This window comes from Hydractinia symbiolongicarpus, chromosome 1, assembly GCF_029227915.1.
Source record: "Hydractinia symbiolongicarpus strain clone_291-10 chromosome 1, HSymV2.1, whole genome shotgun sequence".
Taxonomy (NCBI): domain Eukaryota; kingdom Metazoa; phylum Cnidaria; class Hydrozoa; order Anthoathecata; family Hydractiniidae; genus Hydractinia; species Hydractinia symbiolongicarpus.
Window position 1 is genome coordinate 11,883,739 of NC_079875.1, and position 12,277 is coordinate 11,896,015.

Genomic DNA, 12,277 nt, shown 5'->3' on the forward strand with positions numbered 1-12,277 from the left:
TTTGCTATTTGGCAGTAAATGTTGTATCAGATGTCCTTTTTTTTCAAACATTAATTTTTTGGCACCATATGACCCCAATATATATTGAAGTTCCTATTCGTTACAAACGAATAAAGATAATAATTATTTGAGAAAAGAAAAGTTATACATCTTGGCACTGAAATGTGATCACCTTGATATTGAAATATTATAATGGCGTATGTTTGATTCACGTATGTATGATAGAGCTATAATCGTTTTCCTGGCACATTTTGTGATACAATTTCTATTTGCTTGTTATTATCTACTTATCAACTATGCTGTATAATCACATTAATATAACTTACTCTGAACACAGCTATAGCATACTAACATAATGTTGACAGAATGGAAATAGAACATGGTAACAATGTACTTCAGCTTGGACCACACCCAATTATCTTAAGGATAGTGTTTTCACCGCAACAATCAATTGATTGGAAAATTAATGGGAATGTTACCTTTCATGAACTGTTAGTAAGTGTGTTTTATTTTTTGGAATAATTTAAATGACGACTAATGCGAATAAATATAAGATTTGTTAGTAGTAAACATGGTCCTGCTTTGACAATTGCATTTCAACAACCATATACTTTTGGGTTATTTATGTTACAAAACTATAAGTGCAATTACAATTTACAGTTTTATATACCTTAAGTGGATAAATTTTGGCAAGGATTAAATTTGTTGAATTTCGCCGAAATTCGCCAAATTAAATACCCGCCAAAATTTTGATAACTGACTATTCGCCAAATTAAATATACTCGCCAAATTTAACATAATTTACCATTCGCCAAATTAAATCCCCGTCAAATTTTAAAAAAAAATACGTTTTTTTTTAATTAAGAAATTAAAAATGTTTTTTCCCAAAAAAAGATGATGAAGAATAGAATTTTTAACTCTATAACAAGTCTTGTGTTTATATATATGTTATTCTTATTTTTTATAAAACATTTCAAGACATAATTCATTTCTTTGTGTCATTTGCCAAATTAAATCCCCACCAAATATTCCATTTCGGTCATTCGCCAAATTAAATACTCGCCAAAATTTATCCACTTAAGGTAGCCATTGGTGTTGATATTCATCTGAAATGAATATTATGAAGCCAAGTCCTAAGACCTTCTGCTATAATCTCATGTAGACTTACAAGAATTTTTTTAAGAAATTAAAATATTGCTTAGACAGTCTTTAAACCCAATTCATAGCCACCTGTTACCTTAGGGTGAACTGAACTTGAGCACTGCTCGATGTAAAATTTATTTTTTTCTTTTGAGCCTCTATTTGATATCTTAAAGAGGTGAGTGATTACGAATTATGACCAACAGATGGCAAGTCTGTATTTTGACCTTTTTATAACCCCAGTCGGCGTACTTCAGTGTCTAAGGGTCAATAACCGTATTCTAGTAACAAATTTATTTTACGGAAACTGACAGAGCTCATAATAGCCTCATGATTTGTACATCTACTGTTTAAAAGATTGTCGTAATGTCACCCTAATTTATTTTTGTTACAGGACGTGATAGATGGTTACATGCAAGCAAATGGCGAGCGAAAACCAACTGCTTTTGAGTGTATGTTTTAGTATTTTATTTGAATATTTACCTTTCCTTTTTATTTGTGCAAAGACCCAAATATGTATTGTTTGAATGGAGAAGGAATAGAGAAATTAATATATAATTGTCGAACTTTTTATAAAATTATAAAATTCATTATAAAATAATGAATTAAAACAAGCCCACCGGATCTTATTGACCTCTTCCTGCCCCACCTCTGACTGTCAGTGCTGCATTTCCCTCCTGTTATTTCCCCAGTCATCTGTCCTTCTCGGGTGTACCTAATTCACCATACTCTTCCAGGGGTACATCTCTACACTTTGTGGCTGCCCAGGGCAGCCCAGCATTCCCAATTTCCACAAAAGTAAATTCATCATGTTTATGACTACATAATTTAATATGCCATAAAGGCTTAACAAATTGACATGAAAAAACTACATGCCACTGCCTATAAATCATCCTTTATTATTATTATATAAAGGCATTATACTTCAATTATCAAGGTGAGTGATGTTGCCACTCCACTTATGCAAAAGTACCACCAAGTATTTTTATGGCTGAGTCAGGAATGCCACACGAAGCTCCTGTAGAGTCCCCACCAATACGAAAACTATGTGTATTTAATTGCAAACTATCTTTGTTTAGATGAAGATGAAGAAGGAGACAGAATTACTGTTAGGACAGACGAGGAACTAAAAGCAATGATTGATTGGGTATGAATTCATCTTTTTTTCTTTCTGTCCCCACTGTTGTATATTAAACAATTAATTCTTTGAATTTTGCTAAAATATCTGTATTTTGTTTACAACATAAATTGGCATATTTAATAAACAAAACTAATTCAAATAAAATAATGGCAATTTTTTGTGTTTACCCTGATCACCCATTGATGTTAAAAATTGGTCGCAGAATAAAAAATGCTGTGCTTTCGACGAAAATATAGGCACGGTGAGCAAAAACGTTTTTACAAGAATCAACTAAAAAAAATGACAATGCGTTTAATATTGCAAAAATAAGTGCTAAGCCAGAAGATGGCATTGTTTGTGGATAACGTTTGTAATTTTTGCTTCCCAATGCGTTTGTCATATTAGCTTATATTTGCCGTTTCGTTTTTCCAGCATCAATGGAATTGTGAAAAGTTATCAAATGGTATTGGAGTGTATCCCCTGGTAGTGTACCCTAGAGGTGACAATTTTTTGTTAGTTCTTGAAAAATACACCAGTGAGAAAACTATGGCGGCCATGGTTACTGGTGTATATATTGGATAAGCGAATTTCATTTTAGTTACGTATTTCCTATTCGCTACCAAATTGTCTCTCTGAATGTTTACGAAATGGTAACAATTTCAATGTTTACATACACTTGTTTTAAATTCCCTGGTTTTAACTTATAGTCGGAAGATCGCCATCTCGTAGAAATACATTGGGCTTGACAGTAGGTTGATTAGTTTTAATCTTTGCAAATATTTAAACTTCTGCTTTTTTCATTTTCTCTGCCTTGATGGTTAGAAAGTCAATGTCAATAATTTCTCTGTAATCCTGTGAATTTTATATTGAGAAAATACCTGTTTTACTTGTTTTATTTAATAACATTGTACCATCATTTGTTGAAATTATTATTTTTTGTCTTGCATACATTCACGAAAATGAACACCCACGAAATGTAATTTTTATTGGCGCGCCACATTATTTCCTGCTAAAAAGTACTACCATTAAGGTCAATGCGGAATATGAGGAATTAGAAGTTCCAGTCCAAATAGTGTACAACAAAGTCCAGCTTTAGTCAATATGTTGCAAAGATTCTATCGAATCTATCAGATCTAATTGGTATGATAGAATTGATAGAATCAGATTCTATCAATTATTCATACCTCACTTCTGGTTAGCTAGATGAATGTGCTTTGTTCATCCACCTTAATATGTGTTTTGGAGAACATAAAGCATTGCTATCAAGTAGCGTTTTTAGGGACTTGTCACTTCTCATTACCCAGCCTTTATCCAACGGCTAGCTGTCGACCCTCTCTGTTAGCAATGTAGTACAGCAGCCAACCATTGCATATCATAGGTGGATGTAACAGCATCGTCAGCTCAACAAGCAACTCGCCAAAGTAGTGGGGGAGGATCAAGTGGGTAAAATAATTTTGTATATTTTATTTAATGCGTTAATACTTCTTTAATTTTGTACACATTTCTGTTATTCCAAAAAGTCAATTAATATATATTCCAAAATAGAATGCTCTTAAGAGTTAACTTTTTAAAATTATAGGAGAAAACGACATGAAAATATCCAAACTATCTTAAGTAGTGGCCAGGTAAGTGTGCCCTGTTACAACAACTCAACCAAAATAGTACATACCGAAATGATTTCAATTAGCGTCCTGGCGCCTATTAAATATTTGACCTGAGTGTTTAATCGAAAGGAGAGCTTAATACTAGGGGCGCTTATAATTATTTTGCGAACGTTTAGGTGATTAAAGACAGAAAGAGTGGTGTTTTCATTCATTTTTTACTAAATCAATATTTAATAATGCTCCAGCAGCAAATATTCGTGATGGAAATAAGAATATAGATAAAAAATTCCCAATTTATAAAAGATAAAATGCGAGCGAAAACAAAAATGTAATTTTTGGAGATTACTTCTTTTGGAAATTTGTTTAAAAAGAGTTTTTGTTGGCTTTTTTTTAGATATTTCAGCATGACTTACAATACCTAAACGTAGTTGGACATGGTAATGGCGGAACAGTGCATCGGTAAATATAGAAACAATCTGTGTTATAATGACAAATATAGAATATAGAAATGTATATTTTTGTTTGAATAATTTTTCATTACTTTAGCCAAAATAGCTTATTTATCAATTCTTGCATCTATTATAATTGCAGCCAGCAAAAGAAAATAGCAATTTAATTGTGAATGCCTTGTAGATAGCTTACATTAAAAAAGTTAATCCAAAAACACGTGTCCTAATCTATGTTTCCTTTCGTAGAGCGTTTCACGTGCCCACACAGCAACAAGTTGCTATAAAGGTATGTTGCTATGTTGTTAATTATGAGTTTTTACTACTTTGAATAGAAGTTATGTTACCATCTTATATGCTCTTATAACAGCAGTAATCTCTATGTCAACATAACTAAACTAATCTGATTAAAGTTTATTTCTTTTTTTGTGTGTTTAGACATGTTTTCGCATTTCTGTTGTTATTTAGTTGCTTGGGTTTCCTATGTAAAGATTTTGTTTTTACAACATGGCAATCGGCTTATATAGTCTGATATGCAGTGCTAAATGTATTGTTTTAATAAGTCTTCTCGTTTCTAAAGATTATCCCGCTGGACATAACTGAAGAAGTTCAACGTCAGATACTATCTGAATTAGACATTCTTTTTAAATGCAATTCTCAATTCGTAATTGGCTTCTATGGAGCGTTTTTTATTGAAAACAAAATCTCAATATGTACTGAATATATGGATGGTGGTTCGTTAGATAATTATGGGAAGATTGAGCAGAATGTGTTGGGCCGTATTGCTGTTGCTGTAAGATGTTTTGTATTTTTATATAAAGAGATGTTTGTTGAGTTCATGTGTTATTGTATTCCATACTGTGTCAGCTATTTCAATAATAGTGCAGTACGGTGAGAAAACCATAGAGTACGTTGCTTGCAGTACTGTTCAATGCTTCTTGCAGTCATTGCTAATTATTCTTAGTATTTGTGTCAGTGCATTGCATTGTGTGACAGTGATTCTTGCAGTATGTGTCACGAGTCTTGCCTTATGTATCCGTGATACATGCCAAGAATTCTTGCAGTGTGTGCTAGCATGTTTCAGTAATGCTTGCAGTTCATTTTAGTGATACTTGCAGCATGTTTCAGGAATGTATGCAGCATGCTTGTACCATGTTTCAGTAATGCTTACAGCATGTATCAGTAATACTTGCAGCTTACTTGCAGCATGTATCAGCAATACTTCCAGATTGTTTTAGTAATACTTTCAGCATATTTCAGTAATACTTGCAGCATGTTTCAGTAATACTTGCAGCATATTTCAGTAATACTTTGCAGCATGTTTTAGTAATACTTCCATCATATTTCAGTAATACTTGCAGCATGTATTAGTAATACTTGCAGCTTACTTGCAGCATGTATCAGTAATACTTCCAGATTGTTTTAGTAATACTTTCAGCATATTTCAGTAATACTTGCAGCATGTTTCAGTAATACTTGCAGCATATTTCAGTAATACTTGCAGCATGTATCAGTAAAACTTTGCAGCATGTTTCAGTAATACTTCCATCATGTGTCAGTAATACTTGCAGCTTACTTGCAGCATGTTTCAGTATTACTTGCAGCATGTATCAGTAATACTTGCAGCATGTTTCAGTAATACTTCCATCATGTTTCAGTAAAACTTTGCAGCATGTTTCAGTAATACTTGCAGCATGTGTCAGTAATACTTGCAGCTTACTTGCAGCTTACTTGCAGCATGTTTCAGTATTACTTGCAGCATGTATCAGTAATACTTGCAGCATGTTTCAGTAATACTTCCATCATGTTTTAGTAATACTTGCAGCATGTTTCAGTAATGCATTCTGTTCGTTTCAGTAAAGCATGCAGTTCGTTTCAGTAATGCATGCAGTTCGTGTCAGTGCTTCTTGCAATTGGTGCCATGGGTCTTGCATTGTTTATCAGTAACCCTTGCAGTATGTTTCATTTTTGCATCCAGTATATTTCAGCTATGTTTTAGTATGTTTCAGTAATGCTTGCAGTTCATTTCAGTAATGCTTGCAGTGTGTTTCACTTGTAGTACATGGTAGTAATTCTTGGAATATGTCTTAGTGCTTCTTCAATTATGTATCTGTAATATCTGCAGTGTATGTCAGATTCTTGCAGTATGTTTTAGTAATATGTCAGTGATTTCCGCAGTGCATGTCAGTGGTTCTGTAATTGTGGGACTGTGATTCTCGCAATATTTTTATGCTAGCCATTGCTCTTGCACCAGGTCGTAATTCACAATTTGTTTTAATAGTCCTCGTAATTTTAATAAATAACTATGTCTTACATCTGTTATTTCATTAGTTTTCCAACAGAAACCTTGAAAAAGGTAAAAGTGCTTTTAGAGGAAAACTTTGAAATACCGTTTTAAACCTCTAGGCTCATTAGTACTCGATAACCTTTTAGAGGTAAAGTTTTTAAATATTATGTGTGTTGTGTGTATAGATGTTGTATATTTTAGGTAGTTAAAGGTTTGCAATATTTGTGGCATCTCAAGGTGATACACAGAGGTGCGTGTTTTCTGTGGTTTGATACAGCATAAAACATAGTACGAACTTTCCATATTACTGCCCAGTAGTTTCATGTTCAAGTAATCGTTAAACTCTGGACGAACATTAAAATTTGCAATCTGTTTAATGACATGCCTTGTTACTGAATTCCTTTTAAGACAAGCTAAAATAAAAGTATTACTCCTTCAGTAGATTTTTAAGTAAATAAGCCCACGCTTTTGTGCGTGATTTGTAGTAAGAATATAGATTCATCATTGTTATTATGCCTTTCTGTGCCTTTATGTAGACTCAAACACGCGCTCATATGACTATTGCAGAAAAATTGGAATAGATTTTTTTCTGCATTTAGCACGAATAAGTATTCTACCCTCGCAGACAAGCTTACTTAAAGATAAATTCATTTTCTCATCAGTGCAACCGTGTGTAAACTTAGGTCGTTGAAGCAGTATCTGCAGCTTTATCTGCAACTATTTTTTATCGCATATTTTTTGTTAATTCTTTCAAAATACTTTTAAAATATTTAGATGTGAAACCGAACAATATGTTAGTGAATACGCAAGGACATATCAAACTTTGTGATTTTGGTGTTAGTATACAGGTGAGATACTGGTATACGTAGCGGGTTTTTTTTAAAATTTATAAAGTCCAGTTTTGTTTGTTCAAAAGGAGATAATCAAGATCCCGTTCCTAGATTCTTTGGATTGTTTCCGCGGTAGTTTTGTTAAAATTAAAGTTTTTCTATGCTAGGATTGTCTGGACATGTTCTTTTATAAAAAACAAGAAAACGACTAGTAAAGGTTTCCTTAATTCTGAGGTCATTTAAGTAGAAAAAGTTTTACGGGGTGTATAAGCCAGATATTCAATTAAATGATTAAATGTAAAAGCTTCTCTTTTTGTTATAGTTGGTAAATTCAATCGCAAAGACCTATGTGGGTACGAATGCTTACATGGCAGTAAGTATTAATAATAACTGTCAATTAGCATTTTTCCCAGCAACCTGGATCTTGCCAACTCAGCGAGGAGTAGCATAAACTAGCTAACTTTAATTTCGCATCAGAATATTGGAAGCCGACGGCATACTTGCGTTTAATGTCAGCAAGCTCTTATCTAATGCGATGCAAAATAAGTAAATTGAATTAGCTTACTTTAACCATAAATAATATTTTTTTAAAAAAAACAAAAAAAAAACATAACCATTGTCCAATTGGACATTGTCCAATAAATTACTATTCTCGTTATCATTCTAATGAAAAAAGTAATATGCTATACTTTTCCCTAGCGCACTAGTGATGTATTAAAAGTTACTGACCACTTGGCGATTGCCTTAACCTACGACCTTCTAGTTTATTACAGCCAAATTTGTTTTTCATGTTTAGCCTGAAAGAATACTCGGCGATGAGTACGGAATTCATTCGGACGTTTGGAGTTTGGGTTTATCACTTGTGGAGGTATTCACATCTTCCTGGTCGAACTGCTTAAGTATTTTCAGTGTATATATGTACATTTTCCTAGTCGCACTGCTCAAATATTTTCACCGTATTCTTTTGCGTCAAATATATGTCGATTTGAATGCTGTTAACATGATTATCCGAAACAGATATTTTTGACTTAAATGATTGTTTTCCCTTTTTTAGATGTCCACTGGTTCATTTCCTTATCCCTCGGTGAGCTTACCTGCTACGTTTCACTTCCTTTGTTTTGTTTCAAAGAAAAAAGGCTATTTTTTACTGTTGCTATATCTTCTTTGTGTAGGCACAGGAGCCATGCTCACACTTACTTTTACTAGTTAAATACACTTATAGACATATAAAGGTTTGCAACGAGGGAAAATTTAAGTATGGTTAAGCATATTTCTAGCCTCATGACCATTTTTTTTTTAGATCAACACAATAAATGTGAGGAAATTATCAGCTTCAGATTCGTCTTTAACAGTTGAGCATATAAGGGCTGGAAAAAATATTCTTATAATAAACCACGTGCTTAAATATACTCTTTGGTTTCTAATAGACAGGCACGTCTAAATAGTTTTTTGATTTTTCACCCTTGGTTTTCTTATCCCCCCACCAGGCTGTTAATTTCAAGGTGAGTTTGCAACCTTTGTCTATTGGGCAAATAATAGGATTTGTAAAAAATAAAAACCAATCTTTCAACTATATCAATTTTAGTGATGTAAGAATAATTTTTATTTTATATTTAGAATAATAATATAGATAAAGATATTATTGCTGTAAGTATGTGTAATTTTACTTTGACTTTCAATTAGTTTCCTTAAAGTTCGTATTCGTTGCAAAAGTGTTATAATTTTTCCTTATCTCCACGCTATTTGTTGTGCAACGAAAATAACGAAACAACTTGTAAACAACACGCAGATAGCAAATAGGAAATAAAAATGACAACAATACTTTTCGATATTTTCCTTGCTCTAAAAGTCCCACAACAACAAGTGTGTTTAAAACGGGAAGTTTGTTTTCGATTGGTCTATCTAGAAAAGTAGCCAAGTAAGCAACTGTTGAAATACAGAAACCTAAGGAAGAGTAAGCCTCAAATTATTGCTGTTATGTTTAAACCGAATGCAAGATTGCTCTTCACTTCGGACGTTTATTTTATTTCAACCTGAAAATTTATCGTTATAGCCAATAGAGTTATTGCAGTGTATAGTAAACGAGGTAAGCAAATAAAAATTGTTTAATCGACTTGTACTTGCACTTTTTTTCATTAGACGCATTTTTTGTACCATACTTTCTTGCTTGCTGTGTGAAAAAAATAGGTTGTAATCCAAAAGGAAAACAAAGATTTTTGCGCTTGTTAATTTTCGCTTGTTCTTAGAATTTTTTGGTTTTGTGTGTGTTCCGGTAGTTTGTATATGATACTGGTGTTACTGCTTCCTTTTTGTGTATTGTAGAATCCACCGAGACTGTCTATGGATTTGTTTGGAGACGCTCTTCGAGATTTTGTCGAAATATGGTACGTATGATTTGTTCACTTTTAATTTGTCTTACTAAAATAAGTAACAATGTTCATGTGAGTTCGTTGAATTTCATCCGTTTGTATCAAATCTATATAATGGCATCCTTATTTTAATCACATTTTTAGTATAAATTGACGTAAATAAACGTTTTGCAAAGACTGTGTCAAATTATTAAGTCTTCGTCTTATTTGGTAAAATTATTTAGTCATAATGAAACTGTTCTCTTGAAAATCACAAAGCTTTGAGTAGGTAATTAACGTTTCTAGCTTACAAAAGAATCAAAAGTCTCGTCCAACGCCTGAACAGTTATCGGTACGTATAATATTCCCTTTTTTAATCTCATTCGATCCTGTTTGTTAAGTTACTGTGAACTTCTCCTGACTGACCTTAAATTAAAGTCAACACGATGCAAGTAGACTGGCCTTAAATTTTCGTTAAACATTTCTCTATTAGCTATAGCCGAACGTTTTGCACATATTTTAAATCAAGTACGTGATTCTTTACCTAGATTATGTAATCACTACACGTTATTTTTATATGGAGCTTAAGGACAAAATTGTGCTTTCAAACTCAAAGCTACAATGAAGTTGCTAAGCGTAAAATTGAAGTTTTACAACATTCCAGCTTAACAATTAAAGACTTTTAAATTAATTTTTCTAAGGACAGTTTGGAAGTACCTTTTTAAGTAATCCATATTTCTATTCAAGTGTTCTTTGCTTATTTTTTCAATCTTCCGGCCAGGCGAGTTGCTGAGGGGTTGCTTAGTTTTTGACAGAAATGTCAACCATGTTCTTATACAGCACGGTTGGAAACGAAATAAAAAAATTTGATTCAGGATCAATCAAAAATCAGGATCAAAAATTTGCGATCGTTTTTCCGATTCGCGTAAATTTCTACTTAAAATATACCTGAATCAGTCTTTCGCAGAAGTTAATTCGCGCAAAAAAAAAAAATAATAATAAAAAAATAGAAAAATCGGGAATTCGGGAAAATATATATTCTCTGCATAAACTGATTGACTAAGATAAGGATTGGAAGATATGATAGAAAACTCGCACGGATGTAAGAAGACTGATCTTTTTAATCATCACCAATTAAAATTGCACTATTTAAACTCATTTTTGCTACTAATTTATAATTATAATTAATTTGTAAACATCTGATTTGCGAAAATTTCTCGCGGGACGAGGAAAGAAAGTCGACGTTATTTTTCTTTCTAGTTCAGGTAATGATACTTAAAACCTTCTTTTGTTTTAGCGACATCCTTTTATTCTTCAAAATGACACTGAAAATCAAAACGCAATCATATCGGAGTTTGTTTGCAGTTACCGACGTCTGCATTCAATGGACGGTTAAAAAGAAATCCGAGGTTTTTCAAACCGTTACAGCATGCCGTCAAATCACAAGGTGCTACCTTGCAGTATAATATGAAATGGAGTTTAAAGCTTTTATTTTGCTAGCAAGGTAAAAACAGGTATTCCAAAAAACACGGCGTCAAAACTCACGTCGAATTCATTGATATTAATTTTAATGTCGACTCATAACTGCGATGACGTTTTATTTTTGATGTTTAGGAGGATGACAACTATTTACCATTTTTTACTACACTTATTTTGAATTTTAACATATACTCTGTTTTTAGCCTTTGATTGGTTTTGTTAATTTTAAGCTTCAGTGCAATGCTTAAAACTAACTTGTATTATTTATAAAAATTATATTATTATATATTTCTATTGTTTTGAGCTCTCATATCATCTGTACTATATTTATTCACAACTGCTCTGCAACATACACAAAAATAGATTAGATAGCAATTGACAGGGTATATCCCTCAAGGAAGCTAACCCTAAAAAATGTCACTCACTATAGCCACTCGTAGGATGTCTGTCGCAAATTATTATTTCACAATACACACTTTCTACGACTATGTATGGTGGTGAGAAAACCTTAAGATCAGCACTACTACGCAAGTTGTCTAAATGTCCAAAGTGGCGATGTCCATAAGTCAAGACAAACCATGGCAAATTTATATGCGAAATCAAGTAAGTAATTTGAAATGCGCTCCGTGTCCATTTATAGATATCCCCCGGACAGATTAAATATTGCGAGGTTTTGACCAGAATAATCAAATCGACTTTAATATTCACGTTTACACCTATAGTCTGTATATTATTTTCACTTTTCGCAAGAAGTATGCTTAACTACACGTTCCTAATTTACCTTAATTTATAACTTTATTGTGGCAAGTCCCGGTACATGTGCATGAATAAAATAATATCACGAATCAATTCAGATAAGTAGCAGAGCAGTTTGTTCGTGGTTTTATTTATCATAGACACAATAAATGCCAAAAGTAATAACTGCCCAGAGTCCTCAAAAGATTACAAAACATAGTATGTGAGGTTACTGTTTTGTAATCTTTAATTCACTTAAGATATAGCTATAGTAGCTATATCTAAAGT

At 32.7% G+C, this 12,277-nt stretch overlaps 1 protein-coding gene across 3 annotated transcripts; it reads left to right on the forward strand.

The window, feature by feature from the left end:
• Positions 1-87: 87 nt before the first annotated feature.
• Positions 88-11,557, forward strand: LOC130639216 (dual specificity mitogen-activated protein kinase kinase 5-like). 3 transcript variants are annotated; one of them, XM_057447059.1, is made up of 21 exons: positions 88-495; positions 1,535-1,592; positions 2,220-2,287; positions 2,693-2,759; positions 2,968-3,008; positions 3,639-3,703; positions 3,840-3,885; positions 4,259-4,323; positions 4,560-4,599; positions 4,891-5,103; positions 6,799-6,847; positions 7,372-7,445; positions 7,750-7,800; positions 8,224-8,295; positions 8,482-8,511; positions 8,728-8,742; positions 9,045-9,074; positions 9,481-9,513; positions 9,750-9,811; positions 10,082-10,127; positions 11,073-11,557. In XM_057447059.1, exons 1-21 carry the CDS (start codon positions 367-369, stop codon positions 11,169-11,171), a joined length of 1,353 nt encoding a protein of 450 aa, XP_057303042.1. In that variant the 5' UTR covers positions 88-366; the 3' UTR covers positions 11,172-11,557. The 3 variants fall into 3 exon arrangements, with proteins under 3 accessions (XP_057303042.1, XP_057303043.1, XP_057303044.1); XM_057447061.1 differs by having other exon boundaries at positions 369-491; XM_057447060.1 differs by lacking the exon at positions 8,728-8,742.
• The last annotated feature ends 720 nt before the right edge of the window (positions 11,558-12,277 follow it).